The following is a 19,401-nucleotide window of genomic DNA, read 5'->3' on the forward strand; positions in this document are numbered from 1 at the left end:
GCCGGCTTGCAGGAGCAGCGGGGCTGAATCCCGCCGCCTGCCTGGAACGCTGCGATATCACAGAGACGTGAAGGACAGCACCGCGGGGACATGGCCAACGGAGCGGGTGGCGGCTCCGGGCGGGATTTCCAGACCTCGTCTGAGCGCGGCGCGTTGTGGAGAGGGGCTGTGAGGCGAGGGGCTGTGAGGAGGGGCGCGCGCACGAGGCGGGCTGCGAGGAGAGGCGCGCGCGCGAGGCGGGCTGCGAGGAGAGGGGCGCCCACGAGACTGTGAAGGGAGGAACGCCCCTGTGCTGTGAGGGGAAGAGAGGCCACTGGAGGCTGAGAAGGCTCTGCATGAAGCAGCACTGCCGTGGAACAGGGCTGAGCAGGGAGAGCCGCTCGGGACAAACGCCGCCAGACCTCCCGCTCACCGCCACGGCGCGCGGCCCCGCTGCTGGGCTGGCGCCTTCCTGTGCGTCTGCGCTAGGATTTGCAGGCGCACCGCCGAGCCGCCAGGGGGCACTGCAGGGCCCGGCTCCCTGCGCGGCCGCTCGTGCCGGGTGCGCGCGGCGCCGCTGCTCGGCGGGGCCGGTGTCCGCCCCGGTAGCGCGGTGTAACGGGCCGCCATGGGGAAGAAACACAAGAAGCACAAGTCGGACAAGCACCCCTACGAGGGTGGGTGGGGAAGGAGGTCCTGAAGCGGGCGCCGAGCCTCGGGCCCGCCGGCCGGGCCCAGCCAGATGGAAGCCGGGGCCGAGCAGTGAGCCGGGGCTGGGCCTTGGCACCCGCAGCCGGGCGGGGAGAGCTGCGGGGCCCGGGGGGGAGGCTCCGCGTGGTGCGGCCTGGGGGGCGGCGGGGGGACAGCTCTGGTGGGGGTAGGAACGCGTTGTCTGCGCCGCTCGTACGCCTCATTTCTCTGCTGTCTTAAAGAGTACGTAGAGAAGCCGCTGAAGCTGGTGCTGAAAGTTGGAGGGAACGAAGTTGCCGAACTATCCACTGGAAGCGCGGGGCTTGATTCGAGCCTGTACGAGGACAAATCCGAGCATGAAAAGCACAAAGACAGAAAAAGGAAAAAGAGGAAGAAGGGAGAAAAACAAGTTCCTGGAGAAGAGAAGGAGAAAAGAAAGAGAAAAGTTAAGGTATGCGTTCGTGCTATTGTGTATTAGCAAAAAAAACAACAGCCCTACAGAAAAACACATTCAACTTTCTCTGCCCGTAGTACCAGACAGCAAGCAGATACGCCTGTAGCTTGTATCCTAAATCATACAATGGTTTCAGTTGGAAGGAACCACCTATGATGACCCCCAGCAACAGTTGGATCACCACCCTCTGAGTAAATTCTCTTTTCCTAACATCTAACCAAAGTCTCCCCTCTTTTAGTTTAAAGCCATTCCCCCTTGTCCTGTCACTATCGGACCGTGTACCAAGTTGGTTCCCCTCCTGCATGTTAGCTCCCTTCAAGTACTGGAAGGTCACAGTGAGGTCTCCCTGGAACCTTCTCTAAGCTAAACAAGCCCAGCTCCCTCAGCCTTTCTTCACAGATGTGCTCCAGCCCTTTGACTACCTTCTTACGCTGGAGTGCATTCAGACTCCATGTACTGATTTTGCCCAATCCATTGTTTCAGATATTCTAGAAAAAGGTGTATGAAGTCATCTCAAGTACTGGCTAGTATAAACATACAGAAAGTTAAAAACAGAAATAAGTTTTGTGCCTAAATAAATCGATTTATATAAAATAGAATTAAGACTTCACTGGTTCTTAAGAAGAAAATATAATTCCTTTTTGGGATTCTTCACCTGATCAGTATTTGTAACACATTTATTTGAAGCATATGGTTACACTCTCATTTTAAACTTCTTATCTCTCTCTCACTAATTTTTGTGTAAGCCTCAAAATCATCCCAGAGGCATCACTGGAGACAATTTTCTGTGCGGAGGCATTCCTGTCATACTATAAAGGCTGTCTGTCATGTTTTAAAAAATAAACATTCAATGATAGATTGCATTGTATGGCTGAATTATTGTACTGACCAGTAGATGGAGACAGGACATAAAAAAATGCAGGGTTTCTAAAGCCTTACAAACACGGTGTGCTTTTTTGTGGTTTGTTCTGTTTTCATTATGCAAGGTTGTTTTGAAAAATCAGGAGAGCGTTACATGCAGTCATAATGCTGGTTTGGCAGGTCCTCTGAGCTTTTATAACAATTTTTCTCCTTCTAGGAGGATAAAAGGAAACGCGATCGAGAACACCCAGACAGTGAGGGAGAGCAGGAACTGAAATGTCAGACCCCTGTCAGATTGGAATTGTCACCAGAGAAACCATTGACGAGTACTTTATCAAAACAGGAAGGTAGAAAAAAATCTTTAGTTAATTCTAATTTTCTTCTACTGACTTCCTTTTTATTTTTGTGTAACAAGTGTCTTGACTTTTTTTTGTCATTCCCATTGTCATGTTACCATATACTTCTTTTGAAAAAGTAATATCTGCTGCCCCTGTCAGTATGTGCAGAATGTTGAAGCCAAGGAGAAAAGTATGTCTACATATCTTGTTTTTTTACCACTTTATGTGTTTATGATCAATTCTCAAGTTAAATTGGTTTTGGTTGATTACTGATATCTTGGAAGTTACCACTTGCAGTCAGTTTCGTTTCATATCCTTCCTCTCCACAATTCTTTTTTGTCTAGAGGTGGAGCAGACACCACTTCAGGAAGCTCTGAATCAACTCATGAGACAGCTACAGAGGTAAATATCCATGCTACAGGCTTTCAGAATTACAAAATGAATATAATGTACATTAAAGGAAAAGGCCTATAAAGGGTTTAGTTCAAATATTGCTAAATATTATGCTATCAGGACTCTTGGAAATTTAAATACTAGTTTAAAAATATGTAAAACTTCTCCTTGGCTTAGGTTGTAAACAGGTTCAGTTTAAAAATAATTTTAGAAAACTTTTGAAGATAGGACATATCATATTACTAGAAAATTAAGTCTATTTCCTATATAATTGCTTTTTTTTTCCTGTGAGGTTGGAATAAAGTTACCAAAACAGTAATTTCATTTCTTTTACATTGAGTTCTCCAATTTTTACTATAAAAAGGAAGTATGCACTTTGTAAATTTAAATCATGTTTTATTAACCAAATATTTTGACTAAAATAATCAGATTTGCAGAAGCTGCAGTTCCTTCAGGTAAACTGGTTCAAGATATTCCTTCTTAAAGTTAAGAATTAGCGTATGTCTTATAGTGGTTGAAAGATCTTTAGCCTATTTTACGAGATTAAGCTCAAAACGTTGTTTGGGAGGTATCTGTTATCAGGTTCAGGAAACTGGCAGCATACTGTCAAACATGCGTGTCTGCAAGCAACTAGGAGTGAAAATCTGTAAGTCATAACTGAGCCACGGGAACAAGGCCTGAAATGTCAGCGGTTCCTTCAGCACGTAGTAACAGTGAGGAACACGTCAACATTGGTGTGGGAGCCTGATCTGAAATTAAAGAGTTCAGGGAAAAGGGAGAAAAAACAACAGTTCTGGAAGAGAAATTCATAGCAGTTTACCAATCTAGCTTTATTCCAAGGAGAGAATACCAGGGAACTCAGTGCGTTGGTAATGCGACTGGAAGTGCCTGTGAACATCAGTGTACATCAGCTATTACTGAAAGCCTTAGGAAATTTTAGTGTAAAACCTGTTAAAACTGCGTAACCTGAAAATGAACATAACTCTGAATACACGTGTTCTATCCTAGCTTTTATTCCCTTCCATTAATTTCAGATTAATTACAGAGGAAAAACTGTATTTTAATTTGGTAACTTTATTCCAACCTCACAGGAAAAAAAAATTATATAGGAAATATACTTAATTTTCTAGTAATATGATATGTCCTATCTTCAAAAGTTTTCTAAACATTAGCTAGTTAATGAATGACAAGTATACATTCTTATCACATTCATTCCCTTTGCTTTATGTTGACCCAGTTTTAATTAAAAAAAATTGCAAAGAGAAAAACGTCAAAAGTATGTTATTTGTATTTTTCTTTTTAATCTTTTTGGGAATACAGATAGTTATCAAAATGTAGAATTAACTTCTGAAATATGTTTGTAGCACTTTCCTGGTATGCGGGTTTGCTTTCCAGCCTTCAAAAGTGAAAAACTGTGCTTACAAAAGCCATTTCTGGCTTCGTGTTTTTGATTCTTTTTCAACTTAGTCTGTTCCTTTCTATTTAACTCTAAGCTCAATATGTTCTTTATAACAAAGTTGAAACATAAAAATGTCCTTTCGTATCTTAACAGAAAGGATCCAAGTTCTTTCTTTTCATTTCCTGTGACTGACTTTATTGCCCCTGGCTACTCCATGATCATTAAAAATCCAATGGATTTCAGTACCATGAAAGAGAAGATCAAGAACAATGGGTACCAGTCCATAGAAGAATTAAAGGTAATTCTGTGAATTTCATTTTGACTACAGAGATGGATTATGCACAATTTACTTGAGCTCTACAATTTTAGGATGATATGAAGTTGCCAAGAAGAACCAGTATTTGTGCCTGAGGAAATGTTTCTTGTTGACTTTTTTTGTGAGCAGCTAAGTTTTGGAAGAGAAGAGAAAGCATACCTCTGGTCTGTAAATACGCATTTCAGAAACACATAGATGTCTTCATTTCTTAAGCAGGATTATGTCGGCTCATCTATCAGCACGTCAGTTCAGTTCTTTACGTAAGAATGAAAATGTTAGCATCTGTAGCAGCATTACAGCCCAGGGTTAATTTGTCTTTGCCTGCCAGTTACTTTGTCGTTGGCATCCTGTCGCCTCAGTGCTAGCTACTCAGCACCAAGCTTATCTAGGGATGTAGAACCACAAGTAGCAAAGGCCAGATTAGCTCAGTCCTGTTCAGGACAGGCACTTAACCCTGGGCTGCAGCGTCTGGTGGATTAGAGGGCCCATTGTGAAGGCCCCTAAAGTATTGTGTGTATGATGGGGGGTGGGTCGGGCTCATTCTTTCAAGTACTCTTTTGTTACTCAGTGAATAAACATGCTTAAGCGTTCTCTTATACATGTTTATGCAATAAAGGGATATAGGCAAGTATAACTGGCTTATTATTAGACATCATGTGTTCTTTGTTTTTTATTTTGTCAAAACTTAGTCAACATTAAAACAGCTGCACTTCTCCGTAAGCAACTGTAAGGAAAAAAAGAAAGCAGGATAAAACTACATTGCTTCCCTGTTTCTCTTTCAGTGCCTGCTGATTTGTCATGGAGATGGGTAATTCTATTAAACAGGGCTTGCATCAAAACTTTAAAAATTAGGAGCAATGCCGAACGTTTAGAAATGTTTTCAGGGTGTTTATTGGCATGCTAGTTTTGTGACTTGAGTCTGGTTTACATGCTTATTTCCATTTACATTTTTCAATACATTTAATTAAAAGTGTTCTTTGAAATTCTTTTTCACTAAAGCTCTAGATGTACCATTTGCAACAAGGATTTTAATACAGCATACTATAAATTTTAACTTTCATTCCAAAATTATTGTTTGTACAGGATAACTTCAAATTGATGTGTACTAATGCAATGACATACAATAAACCAGACACCATTTACTACAAAGCTGCAAAAAAACTGCTGCACTCAGGGATGAAGATACTTAGCCAGGTAATAAAGGATTACAAAACAGAATATTAAAAAAAAAAGCTTCCTGCTTTCACAGAGTTGTATCACAGAATTGCAGGGGGTTGGAAGGGACCTCTAGGGATCATCGAGTCCAACCCCTGCTAAAGCAGGTTCCCTGCAGCAGGCTGCACAGGTAGGTGGCCAGATGGGTCTTGAATATCTCCAGAGAGGGAGATATTACCAGATAACTTATTTACATTTAATATTTGATTTTTCTAAATTGCATTTATACTTGCAAGCATAAGAACGAACTAAAGTTAAATTGTTCTCTGTGGTTAAGTTAGGAAAAGATTAATGTAAGCAGGAAACAGAAGGATTCCAGTGTGTTTTTTTAGGAAAGGATTCAGAGCCTGAAACAAAGTATAGAATTCATGGCTGATCTGCAGAAGACCAGGAAACAGAAGGACAAGGTGGAACTGCAGCTAAGCGGAGAGGATGAAAGTGGTTCTGGGAAAGACAAAGGAGAACCTGTGGATGGTGATACCAAAGCTTTCAAAACACCTAACAAGGAACACAAAAAGTGAAGTATTGTCTCGTTAATGTTTAGAGGATACGCCCCTTTAATGCCCCTGAAATAAGCTGACTACTAGGGACTCGGAGCTGTGGCTTTCTTTGGTACTGGATATACTGTAACGGTCCCTCATCTCAAGGCAGTAACGTTTATGTAAAGTCAAAATATCTAATTAAATATGTTTAGAATTTTTTATATGATACCATCACTTTTCATGGGGAAAACCTGTTACTGCTCATCAACTCCATTCTTTCAGTTATTTTCTGTTTTAGTGTGTTTCCTGTAAATAGTACTGTTTTGAAGAAAACTTGCAGATATGACCTTTTAAGTATCTTGTTACAGATAACTGTTTAGCCATTTCCAAGTACCAATTGCTATTTTTTGCATAATACTTGCAAACACATAGCTGAATATTTACTTTCTAACTTAACTTTTAATGCCTAGAAACATTCCTTTTAATGTTCAGAAATACTAGGGACTTCATTTTCCCAGTTTTGAAAGTACAGGTACTAAAATACAGAGTATGTAACATTTAATTTTTACCAAAGACATCCTACTTTGTTTTGTGAAAGTAATGATGTAAATTTTGACATGCCAAACTATGTCCATCTGTATGGTTGAATTAAGCTAAACAGATACTTTTACAATCGCTATCATAAAAAAAAAAGCATTCATGTGTTTAAGTCTCTGTGACATTTTTCCCTTCTATATTAAATACAGTCATATTAAATGCCACTTTTTTTTTTGCGGGAGGGAATTGTCTACAAAGAAGTTTGCATAGTTTGCAGAAGTAAATTATCCACTGAGCTGTTCCTGATACTTAGTCATTTGTGTCTGTTAAAGCTATTAAGTAAGATATATTGGTTTTATTCATAGGAAGGACAAAGATCTACTTGAAGACAAACTAAGAATCAATAACTTGGAAAGGGAACAAGAGCAGATTGATCGTATTGTTAGAGAATCTGGAGGAAAGTTAACAAGACGACTTGCAAACAGCCAGGTAAATCACTTTTTCATGAACCGGGCTTAGGTAGCATCATTGTAACTCCAGGTATGCTTTTACTACAGTTCATAGCGTTTTACACATGACTGATCATGTCTGATGTAAAGGCACAGGGGAAGGAGAAATTCAGCATGCATTCAACTGATACATCTGCAGAGCAAGTTCAGCTTACATTTTCAGAATTCTTAGATAAAGAAATAGAGGAGGGTGAATGCTAGGAATTTCAAGGAAAAAAAAACACAATCCTGACCTGCAAAAAAACCTCCTAGATCTGAAGCAGTCACGTATCTGAGCAAAGAAGGAATCCAGTTTGGTAAAACGGGGCCTGTTTCTTTCTACCAAGTACGAATTACACATCTTATTACTTACCTTTTATAGAAATGTTATTTATTGCAGCTTCTTAATCCCTTGTGCCTAGATCAATAACAGTTACCCAGTGAAAGGCTTTTCTTTATTTAAAAAAAAGTGAAAAAAAGCGGTATTCATTTCTAAGTCTGATCTGACCCATCTTTCCAAATCCATTTTAATTCCTACAGATGAGACAATTTCATTAGCTGTTTTGATAAGTTTAAGAACTGTGAATTTCGTCTAGTGCATAAATTATAGTTTTATTTCAGTGTGAATTTGAAAGAAGAAAGCCAGATGGTACAACAACTCTGGGCCTTCTTAATCCAGTTGATCTTACTGCAGGAGGTAAGCTAGCACAGTTCAGGTAACAAATCATTTCCACTGGAGTGTTCTGCTGCTTTTTTTTTCCTGTTGGTGTAAATGGGCAAATGCCCATGGTTCTTAATAGTCTGATAACCTGCATTTTAAAAGCTGCAGCTGGTGGAGGCAATTGGGGCTGCATTGAAGAGGAGCCGGGGGGAACCATCAGTGGCCAATGCTTTTCCATTTTGCATGAGTTGTTTGTGGGAGGTGCAAGAGAACTTTTGCAATGAGAGAAGGAACTACCAGCCACGTGTTAGAGTGCATTTAATTTCTGGACTCTCTGTAAGTCAGGATCAAGTACAGAGCACAGTTTGTTGACCCAGAGGGTCACAGACCCCACGGAACTGAGAGTTCTAAATGACTTTGTCTGATCAGTGCCATCTGCATAGTGTCACTAGCTAGAATGCAGGTGCTTGATTATTTAACTGCCACCTTACTGCAGAGTTGAGCTGACTGTCTACAACGGACAGAAACCATACTGAAAAATTCTCCATTCCACTTATTTATGCAGTAAGAAACCTCAACAAGAGTAAATGAAATTTTGTATTTCACATTAATATCAGATCTTTAACAGTACAGCTTTTGTTAGGGGAGGCAGGAAGGAAGAAAACTAATAGTGAAAACATTTAACTCAAATCTTCTATCCTTAACCAGCGTTACCACTTAAACTAGCGCATTATCTTGGGTTTGAATTCATATTTAAAACTACGTGCAGTCTTTAATATGAAGCAATTAGAGAACAATGCACTGAGTTGTAGCCAGAAATTTCAGACTAAACAGGATGCAAGTATTAAATAAGTTTGGACATCATCTTATGTCACTTAACGGTGCCTTATTAGTCTTGTATTTTGATTGTATGCTATTGTAGAACCAGGTTACTGCCCTGTAAAGCTGGGTATGACAGCAGGAAGACTTCAGTCAGGAGTTAATACATTACAAGGGTTCAAAGAAGATAAAAGAAACAAGGTTACTCCAGGCAAGTGCTGACTGATTTATTTATTTTTGCAACACTATAAATCCTCCTTGTTATATAAACAAAATATGTTGGTCTCGTTACTAGTACTCAGTTTGGAACTATTTTTTTTAATAATGAAGTACATCTTTGCATGTGTTTATGGCACAACTAAACAGCTCATCACAGAACCTAGCTTAATTTACAAATACAAAAGGAGAAGCATATTCAGTAGAAGATGGATCTACATTGAGAAGAGAAACTATACCAGAGAGATGCAGATTCTTCTGTTAGCTTTGAAGGAGCATAGTGGGGAGCCTGAGAACCAGTCACCAGCACCAGACTGAATTTTCATATTGGGTTAAGGCATACAATATTGTTAATAAAACATATATAAATATGCATTTGAAATTGGCATTATTAAAAAAATCTTGCAGGGTGAAAAGATGGTATTCTATGAAAACTTGTTTTCTTCATAAGAAGTATGTTCTTAGTTTCTTCTGAGGGATTATTTGACAGCCTTATCTCACTTTTATCTGATATGTGCATTCCAGAGGTACTAATTAGTACTGTTGTTATTCACTAGTGACATACTTGAATTATGGACCCTACAGTTCGTACGCTCCGACATATGACTCTACATTTGCCAACATCAGCAAAGAAGACTCTGACTTAATCTATTCAACGTATGGAGAGGATTCTAATCAGGGATCATTCAGGTAATCAAACAGATCGAGTGCGCATTATGCTGGTCATGGATGGAAGCAACATGCGAATTGCTGCAGTACGGGTGTGTCTGTGCTGCTCAATCATGTCACTCCTGTCTTACAGCCTACTGCTTTTTTGTTTGATAGTTTTAGGAAATGTTTAATTTCCCTTATTTAGTAAAGGAATTTGCATGCAATGTGAAATTAGTGAGGACTAGGGGATTTGGATGCTACTGATACATCAGAATGTACAGTGTAACAATTATATATATAACTAACCCAGGATTCCTGTTCAAAAACACAAACATGTTGATTGGATGTTTTTGATCTTAAAGAACTTCATTACTGCCTTAGTTAAAGCAGTCTGCCTTAATACCAACTACTGACCACACTGCTGTGTTTGCAGTGGGAGATCAGAGTGCAGAGACAGTACTTGCTAATTTCATTTTTAAATAGCACATACTACTTGATTTTCATGTTATTTGCTACAACAAAAAGAATTCCTGTTGTTTCCTTCACTTTGATTGTAAAGATGTCAGAGTCCTTTTATTGTGAGAACTCAGAAATAGAATACAGAGATGTACATTTGCATTAAATATGGGAGTACATAATTACAGTGCAAATATTAAGTGCCTGTGCATAATGCTATAACACAATGGAAAGCACAGCAATGACAGCAGGGTAGCAAAGTCCTAGGCTAGAGCAAGTGAGGACTTGCTCAAATGCAACAACCACATACACAGAAACAAAGGAAAAAATCTGCTTACCCTCAGAAGGCCTCAGGTGCATAGGAATCACCAGCAAGATTCCCTTGCCTCCACTGCCAACCCTTAAATGAGGTCTGGGAAGAGGTGGATCCTGGCTCCACCCCTTCTGGTCACTCAGGTTCATGGCATGCACCTGAGCTCCCTGGGTTGGCCCTGCCTTCCCACCAGGTGCTCCATCACTGCTTCAAGCCATGACTTAGCATTTCTGCTACACTGTGCAAGTTTGCTTTCAGTTTCACGCAACTGCCTGAAGATGTAGATTTTTGCTTTTCAGTTCTTGAATCTAAATGTGTTCCTAGGCTACAACAGCTATAGGCAATACAAAAAAAAAGCAAGCCAGTTAAATTAAATTCTTTGGTACCTATTGTGTTTTCCATGCTGTAGGCATTGGTTAAACGATACCTAACAAAACTTTTTTCTCTTGACTGTTTGATACAGAAGTGGTTGTCTATCTTTTGATCTTCTAGTATTCATGAATTTTTGATGAAATCGCAAGATTATCCTTTCTTAATGGCTGACAGCTTGCTTGATGTTCTAACTAAAGGAGGACATTCGAGATCTCTCAGAGAACTAGAAATGGTAAGGGTGAGCTTGTGAGTTTTCTAGTACACAGCTAGAAAAAGATGACATTGATCCTAGCAAGGGGCTCCCTTCTTAATGGTCAAATTTGAAAGTGAAGACACCTTTGTCTTCAGTGAATAAGTTTTCTAGAAAGATATTGTGCTAGTTTGTTAATTAGAGAAATGTAAAAATAAAATATTGTAGATGGAGCCAGCATCTCATAGCCTTTGCCCACCTGTTCTCCATTTGTGCCTGTTACAGTTAGTAAGAAAACAGCAGTGCTCAGCTTAGAGACAAGGTGATCACCATTTTTTGTTTGTTTGTTTCCACAAGACATTTAGCATGCTGCTAGCACCACTGCTTATTTTAGGAGAATATTTACTAATTGTTCCCATTAGTTAGTGCAGTGCTTTTAAACTCAAGTATGTGCTATGGAAAAATAGTAAACAACTTGTGAGGCTTCAGTATCCATCTGTGCCAAACAAGACTGGATCAAAGGGGCTGATTTGGTGAGCAAGATGGGACTAAATTCGTAAATCATCAATTAGTTGTGTATCGCCAGAAAGTAGTGCCCCAACTACTGCTTTAACTTACTCTGACTTGAATGGAAACTATTGTTATAAACAAATAATAGGTTTTCAGTAATGATTTGTATAAAAGCTAAACTAATTCTGGGAATAGCTCACAGGGCAAAGATCAGACCCCCAGCCTCCAGTTCGGACCTTTGCTTTGCATTACAAGTTTAGCACTTCTGTTGTACCCAGTAGTGCCACAGACTTACAGGGTTCGACCACTGTTGTCGCAAATATTAAGAGAAATGCAGTTATGTATTGGAACAGTATATTTCAGCCTCTGATCATCATGTTTCTTTTTCTTCCTTTTTCCCAATAAGTCTTTGAGGTGCTGTCACTGGGGAAAAAGGTGAATGTTTGCAAAGAGTAGTAAAATGCGTGCTATTGGTATCTGAAGAAAGCTGTTTTTGAACAGCTGCTTTGTAACTTGGTTTTACACAGAGCTTCCATAATTTACCTCAGATTAAAACCACTACATTGTAAGGTTTCACCATGACCTTAAGGAAAAGATTAGTTTTAATGCCTGCTTTAAAAATCCTTTCTGTATTCAGCCCCTGGAGGAAGATGAAGGGCCCCATGAAAGAAGTGATGCATTAAAAGAGGTAAGGGTAAGATTTTTTATATCCATAAGCTACTCTAAGCAACACAGGTCTAACACCTCAGTTATCCAACAGCCAAAAGCCCTGAAGCTTAAGAAGCCACATTAAAACTTTGAATGTAAATATATACTATGCAACTTGTGACAGCTGCATGCTATTGTGTAGCTGTAGTTATACTATTCCCCTTAAAAACCTGATTTAACATGAGCTCGTAATAAGTGCAAAATACAATGTGATATATAGCTCCCTTTGGAATATTTTTTTAAGGAGCTTGTCCCTGCAGGCATACAGTGCATCATTACAATCATTTCACTCAACAAATTTGTTTGAAGAGAGAAAGGGAAGTAGTAGAGGGAGAGGGCTGAAGCCTTCATCTCCTGCCAGTTCCCCACTGGTTTTCAGTGTCAGACTGTATACCAATTCAGCTTTAGGTGAGCTCAAGTTTATAGTGCTTGTTTTTTTGTTTTTGTTTTTTTTTTTTTCCAGTGGGATGCTGGTGTTAGCTTACCACAGCATTTGTGCATGCCCCCAGTGTTTTAGACAGATGCCAATTCATTCCTAGCTAAGTATGAAACATAATAATAGGCTGAGTAGCTAGAGAGCAATAAATGTTTCATAGGGTATCGCTACTGCTTTTTTTTTTGTGGAGCTGACTAATTTTAACTAACTTAGCATTCTGATTTACCCAAAACAACTTTCCTGTTTCAAGGTTGATCTAAATATTATCTGTCTGAATTATTACTTGCTCTTCTTAGATTATGGAAATTGATATCGCAACAAGGTTGGATTCTGCTAATAATGACAGACTTACAGCCCTGAAAGCTGTTACAAACTTTGGTATGCCTATGGAAGAGTTTGATTCTGAGGGTAAGTTAGCTTGGTACTTGTAATTTTGATATGTGTCTTTAACTTTTAATGAAAGGTAGTTAATGTTCTCAATCTCTTTGCATAGTCAGCCTTACTGTATTTTATATCATAATGTAAGTAAAGGTACCCTCTTACTTAGTCAGGACTTTTCTTCAATAAACAGAAGCTGAAATCTTCCAGAGGAAACTTGATGAAACAACAAAGCTTCTGAGAGAACTTCAGGATGCTCAAAATGAACGTCTAAGTACAAAACCACCCCCTAATATGATTTGTCTTCTGGGCCCATCTTACAGAGAGATGCACTTGGGTAAATATACTTTTTCTGCTCATTCTTGCATAATTGATGAAGTCCCAACTTGAATTAAGGCTGAGTTTTAACCGAGTGGAATCTGTGTTCTATTTGATGTAGTAGGTGAATTTATTTTCTATTTTTTTGTATGGAAAGCCATGTGGAGGTTTTGAACAGTAACTAGAAGTAACTGAACTACCCTAAAATTATAGTTTTCTCGATGCCACAGGGCAGATGATAGCCAAGCACCTCTAACCTCCATGATTTTTTTCAATGTCTTTGACCAGATCAGATGTCGCTTATGTTTTACCAAGTTTTTACTGTAAGGATAATTTTATTCCATGTTTGGTATATTTTATTATGATAATTAATAGCAATCACTTATTCTTTAATTCTCTGAGCAAAGCTCCTTGTCCCACTGGTCAGTTATACAGCCTGTGGTAATGGCAGCCTTCTGTGTTAGGACTATGCAAAGAGGGCGTTCTGCAAGTAAAGCTAAACTGTGCAGTATCAGCTACAGTGTACATGATCTGAAATAGCCAGCTCACAGAGAAAAGGTAAAGGTAAGAAATATGTGTATGTACAGTCTGTAAGTACATCCCCTTATCTTTTTTTTTTTAGCGGAGAGAGTAACCAACAATCTGAAGGAACTGGCACAACAAGTGACTCCAGGTGACATTGTTAGTACATACGGAATCCGGAAAGCAATGGGCATTTCAATTCCTTTACCTGATACAGAAGACAGTGGGGTAGATTTGAGAGATGGTGAGTATCCAAAACTGTTATGTAGCATCTGTACAATTAAAACAAAACCGCATCCGCAAATCATTAGAATGGCTTGTGGTGCAACTTCTATAGTTCCAGCTTTCGGTTATTCTCCGCTTTTAAAAATTGTGTTTAATGGAAAATTCCTGTGCTTGGTCTCAGTCCAAAACTGATCTTTTGGATATATGGAACTTTGGTTCAACTACTCAAAATAGTTATTTTATCATTCATCTTAAATCACTGCCAAATTTTAAAGCTTGGCACTCCATTAAATTCTAGTTTTTCCATTTAAAGTGAAGTTACAAGAGAAGAGTTAAAATTACTCACTTGCTAAAATGAGGACATCTTGGTTCCTTTTTTGCCAGGCTTTTAGCTGTGCTCTCCTTTTGCTTACTTCGGCCAGCCGTAGTGCTTTTCTAGTTGACAGCATCAACTCATTTAATCCAGCAAGAAGTAACTACTGGTTTCGCTGGATTAGGAGTCTGGTCAGTGGAAAATATGAGTGCCAGAATCAGATCTCCCCCTTGTGGCAGTGGCTTAATAGGTCACAAACTATGAAAGCATACCTAGAATTTGTACTCAGTTTATAAGGCAGGTAAGAATTTAGTTTCAAGGAATATAATTCCCAACAAATTTACTCAAGTTGTGGCTTATAAAAGGCTTTAGTTATGATGTTATTTAATAAGAACTAGATTGCTTCAGTAACTTATTGTCAAGGAAACTAAGAAATCTCAAACAATTACTGAGTAGTTTAGTTTTCATAGTAGTGTACTGCAAGAGAGGCTATGTAACAAATACAACTGAAAAAAATCTCTTGAACTAACAGAACACACCGTTAACTCAGGACTGCCTACACAAATAGTGAGTGACTGAGAAGTACTATGTTGTCTGTGCACTTCTGTCATTGTGATAAACATGCTAATTGTCCTGCCATCTATTGTGAACTTTCAGAGTTTCAAGAACCTAAAAAGACTGTCACCATCACTGAAAACGAATGTGGTCCAGTTACAGTCTGAAGCTTCAGTTAAGTTTACAGGTGTTTGTTTGATTCTGTTTAAGAACCAGATAAACGTCCTTCAGGTGCATTCACTGGGCATGTGTATATTGTGTTTTAAAGAAACTACTTTTGTTTATTAAATTTTGGAACCGATGATTCTTGAAATTGAGTTGTTTGTATTAGAATTCTACTACATAAATGCACTCACTATTCTTTTGCCATTCTTTAATATTTTATAGGACTTCTGCTGCATTTAAATTCTCCTTCCATTATTAAATGTCTGGAAAAGTCAAATATGTGAAAATAAGCCTATATATGGTGCAAATACTCAACCACAAATTTCCAAATGTGATATGTAGACTGTGGAGCTGAATCTGGCTGAGGCAAAAATAATTAGTATCTGAACATGAAAGTTTGCCTATTCAAAATAACTCTGCAACAGGCAGTGTTAGGTATTTTTAATCGTTGACTATTACCCTGTAGTATTTACTCACGTTAAGATTCCAGTATTACTTTGGACTTTACAGCAATGACATGCAGTAGTTCATCTCCATCTGACTAGCAATTTATAATGTGTGAAGTGGCATGAAACAGAAATGAAGAGGTAACTTAAAGGTAAAGCAGAATAACAAATTCCAGTTTTAATCTCCAGTCTTACGGCCAATGTAACCTTTATAATTCTTTTCCTCATGTTTCTCCTCTATAAAAAGGAGCTGCAGAGGTGTTTGTCTGCTTTGTTTTTTTTAAACTTCCACAATTCTTAAAATTCATTCCTAAAAAGGTTGAACCGTCAGCCTGAATACTTGCCAGTAGTTTCAATTGTCACAAAATGTTTTTATTATTAAAACAGTCACTTGGGTTTTCTTCCACAGCAGTGGATAATTGTAGCTGATTACCATGACATACCCAAGGGAGTGAATTTTTCCATTAATATTTAAAATTATTTTCATGCTATAAGAGAAGACAAGATGTAAAGCAACAGTACCACCCAAATCATTGTTGGCTCAGTTTTTAGCAACTAATTTCCCATCACTTACCTTTCATATAGTGCAGCAGGAGGCCACAGATGGCAGAAAACAGCACTGACATACTTCAGCTGTTGTATCTCAGTATGTATTTTCTACTTATATAAATTCTCATAAATATACATATTAAACTCAGTTTGCAACTAAAAACAATCTTACTAACTCTATAGGGGGTGTAAGAAATACAGCTCCTGTTCATGGGTATCACAGAATCACAGGGGACCTCAAGAGATGATTGAGTCCAAGCCCCTGCTAAAGCAGGTTCCCTGCAGCAGGCTGCACAGGTAGGTGGCCAGCCGGGTCTTGAATATCTCCAGGGAAGGAGCCCCCAGCACCTCTCTGGGCAGCCTGTTCCAGTGCTCCATCACCCTTACCGTAAAGAAGTTCTTCCACATTTTTGTATGAAACTTCCTATCTTCACGTTTTAGGCCACTGCTCCTTGTCCTATCCCTACACACCACTGAGAAGAGCCTGGGCTCATCCATTTGCCTCCCTTCAAAGTAACTGCGAAAACAAACAAGTTTCAGGAAATTGTTTATTTAATAATAAAAACAAAAGTTTGTTCTTTAAAATAAATTGTTAATTCCAAACATTATTAGCTCTTCATATTAGACACAGAGTCATTTTCGTAGTTCAAAAAACAATAATGCTGTAAGGATTTTCTAACAAGATTACTTTCTCAGTCTTAAGTTCACAGTTCTCTTGAGATTCACAAACAGTTGTCTTTTAAATTGAACTTTTTCTGTAGTTGAATATAGTTTTCTTACTATAGTATACAATTTCTACAGTATACAAATCCATTTCTAACAAGAAGTTAGTCATCCTCAGCTATAAACCCCTTTTTCTTTACATAGTTCTGTTACCCAAACTAAAATTCAGTGAGCGGTACACAATGTCCTTTTAAAACAACAACAACCAACTTACTAATTCCAGTTGAAAAGCAACAGCTTTCTATACCACTTCTGTAAAAGAGGTAAGGGTATGGCCAAGCAAGTCACTAGCCTGACGGGCGATAACAATGTAAACAAAAGCATTTCAAAATGCTGTTAGTGACAGCCAATGGTTTTCCATAGATAACTTACATCTACATTCTACTAGTTCTTTGAACTTTAGAGCCAGCTCTAGCTATAGGCACGATGCACTTTTCAGAATATATTAACAAGGCAAATAGCCACTTCACCTAACTACTATGTCATGAAAGACTGCTGAGTCTTTCACACATGCATGGTCCTTATAAAACAATAAATAAATATCTCAAAACAAATGCTTGTTGAGCATCTGGTATTACAAACACACATTGTACAAGAGTAGCAAAAGCTCTTTGAGAGTTTATTCTATTACAACACTGACCTGATACTGAGAAGACAGCAAGTACGAGGCTTCCATCCTCAGCAGAGTCCATACATGAGCCAGACAACCTCAAACTAAGGTTTTCTAACATGCTATTTTCTGTTGGAGAATTCCTACAAACATAGCTTTGACCTACCCAATTGACAAAGGCTGTAAGTACAATTTTTAATCCACAGTTGGACAATATTTAGATTTGTTTCTGTCTTGAAACATAGTCACTTCATCTCCTAAAGAAATTACACAGTAATTAGAAAGTGGCAGTAATGTATATGACTGCTTGTTAAAAACTTTTCCAGCATAATTTAGTACTAACCCTCAAAATTAGTAAATGCTGCTTTGTTTGTAAAAGAGTAAGGCTTAACAAAGCAGATGTTGCATTTATTAATCACTGTGCTGTTAGTCATACTCCATGGGGTACGAAGGGATAAAGGGAGAATGTGGCCTTAGTTAATACATATATTTTAGGCACAAGATCTCATCATTAGAAAAAATGGTCATCTTCACCAACAGAAAATAGATCAACTGTGAATAGAAAAAGGCTGAATTTAGATTTTGCCTAAACTATTAACACCTTAAAAACTTTACAAACCAACTTACAGCAAGCCAGTTTCTGTGATCATCTTACCAACGTGCTAAGCCTACTTTTCAGTATTGAGGCTCTGCTGAAACATTTCCATTATGAATATGTTTTTCCACATATCCTTTTGTAATCTTCAAAACCAAACTGTTTTGTAAACTGCGTTGCCTTTAAAAGTAATATAAACCAGCAAGAAGCCAGTCAAACTGAAGAAGCAAAAATAGAAAAAAACTAAAAAAGAAAACCCATCTCAGCTGCAGCGCTGTTTATACAGTATCTGCTACTGTTTCCAATACTATTTTATTAGATCTGTTTTTCAGTTTCCAAACAATTCAAAACAGATTATTTTCTTCTATAAAAACATTGACGGATGCAGTCAGGATGCAGAATTCCGGCTGGATGTCAGTGCAAGAAGCTGGCACCAGAGTGTGTAACCAAGCATTCAGCACAAACTGCGTTAGGTATGGTTTTTTTTTAAATTTCAAGCCAGATTTTTAAAGACCATCCTCCTATATGACTGTACAATATCTGCATGCAGGTGCTAAATACAGAGGCACATAAACACGAAGGACAACATACACACTGTAAACACCCTGAACTAGATGAAAGATTTCTGAACAGCTGCTGGTCAGGAAAATATTTGCATAATACACGATACTGCTGTGGAGGAGGATAAGATAACGAAGTAGTAATCCAAATCTGTGCAACTCCTTTTTTTTTTCCACCCCCAGAGGCGCTCAGCTCGGAGCTTGCTTGTACTTCTCTTTCCATTATTCAGCCGTCTTCTGCCATGACGTTTGTTTTGCATTAACAGCAGGATATGCGGTGCCTGGAGTATCATCTCAATATGTCTGTGACAAATGCAGTACTGTGTGCAAGTGTGACAAAAAATGAAGCAGTGGAATATTTTAACGTGGTAAGGAGTTCAGCGGTGCTTCCACGTGGTTTATTACTGGAGCTGTTAGACTCTCACAGTGCAAGTAAAGAAAGGAACTAACTGAAAATGCTTCACGATGATTCCAGGTAAATCCTGAAAACGTTTCAGGAAAAGGCAGTCGTTTTCAGACTGGTGGTTACATGTCTGCTAGGAACTTTTCAGAGCTTCTTTCAGAAATAAAAAAAAAATAAAAAAATAAACACCAAAAACACACACATTCTCCTATCTTTCCATGCAGAAGAAATATGAATACTATGTATATCTTTTTAGAATAATCTCCTTCACATAAGGAGGGAAGTTCTAAGTCTTCATAGAAGGGAGGCAGTTCAAAGTCTACTCTCATTAACTTTGTCTTAGCCTCAGTTCAGTCCAATACCTTGGAATTTGGCCGTCTCGGTGCAAACAAAGTAAGTCCTCAGTTCTCCCTTTCCTTTGACATTAATGAGTCCCCTACATTCACACGAATATCCCAGGTCCTGTAGTATTCTACTCGTTTCTTCTGTGACCTTTGTGTGAAAAGAATTAGAAAACTCCTTTGAAATACTACAGATTACTCAAAGAAAAAAATC

The 19,401-nt window shown here is 38.6% G+C and overlaps 2 protein-coding genes across 14 annotated transcripts in view; one reads left to right on the plus strand and one right to left on the minus strand.

Moving 5' to 3' along the window:
- BRD7 (bromodomain containing 7) lies at nucleotides 496-18,851 on the plus strand. 3 transcript variants are annotated; one of them, XM_021408598.1, is made up of 17 exons: nucleotides 496-656; nucleotides 912-1,120; nucleotides 2,202-2,331; nucleotides 2,667-2,724; nucleotides 4,268-4,412; nucleotides 5,514-5,624; nucleotides 5,978-6,162; nucleotides 7,030-7,153; nucleotides 7,774-7,849; nucleotides 8,736-8,843; nucleotides 9,406-9,538; nucleotides 10,761-10,872; nucleotides 11,978-12,028; nucleotides 12,781-12,892; nucleotides 13,056-13,199; nucleotides 13,803-13,946; nucleotides 18,710-18,851. In XM_021408598.1, exons 1-17 carry the CDS (start codon nucleotides 608-610, stop codon nucleotides 18,787-18,789), a joined length of 1,971 nt encoding a protein of 656 aa, XP_021264273.1. In that variant the 5' UTR covers nucleotides 496-607; the 3' UTR covers nucleotides 18,790-18,851. The 3 variants fall into 3 exon arrangements, with proteins under 3 accessions (XP_021264273.1, XP_021264274.1, XP_021264272.1); XM_021408599.1 differs by lacking the exon at nucleotides 18,710-18,851 and adding an exon at nucleotides 14,898-15,108; XM_021408597.1 differs by lacking the exon at nucleotides 18,710-18,851 and having other exon boundaries at nucleotides 13,803-14,891.
- The window catches only part of ADCY7 (adenylate cyclase 7), a 58,165-nt gene continuing 57,359 nt past the window's right edge, over nucleotides 18,596-19,401 (minus strand). For all 11 annotated transcript variants that reach the window (XM_021408592.1, XM_021408581.1, XM_021408587.1 and 8 more), the window contains one exon: nucleotides 18,596-19,338. In XM_021408592.1, coding sequence (XP_021264267.1) covers nucleotides 19,192-19,338 — 147 coding nt within the window. In that variant the 3' untranslated portion in view covers nucleotides 18,596-19,191. The remainder of the gene's footprint in view (nucleotides 19,339-19,401) is intronic.

The sequence above is a fragment of the Numida meleagris genome, chromosome 10 (genome assembly GCF_002078875.1).
Source record: "Numida meleagris isolate 19003 breed g44 Domestic line chromosome 10, NumMel1.0, whole genome shotgun sequence".
NCBI classification, from domain to species: domain Eukaryota; kingdom Metazoa; phylum Chordata; class Aves; order Galliformes; family Numididae; genus Numida; species Numida meleagris.

Excerpts from the sequence above, each read along its gene's own strand:
- BRD7 (XM_021408597.1), top strand. The coding sequence starts at position 608 with ATGGGGAAGAAACACAAGAAGCACAAGTCGGACAAGCACCCCTACGAG. Across the intron at positions 10,873-11,977 it reads CTCTCAGAGAACTAGAAATG|CCCCTGGAGGAAGATGAAGG; the intron begins GTAAGGGTGAGC and ends TTCTGTATTCAG. Across the intron at positions 12,029-12,780 it reads GAAGTGATGCATTAAAAGAG|ATTATGGAAATTGATATCGC; the intron begins GTAAGGGTAAGA and ends TGCTCTTCTTAG.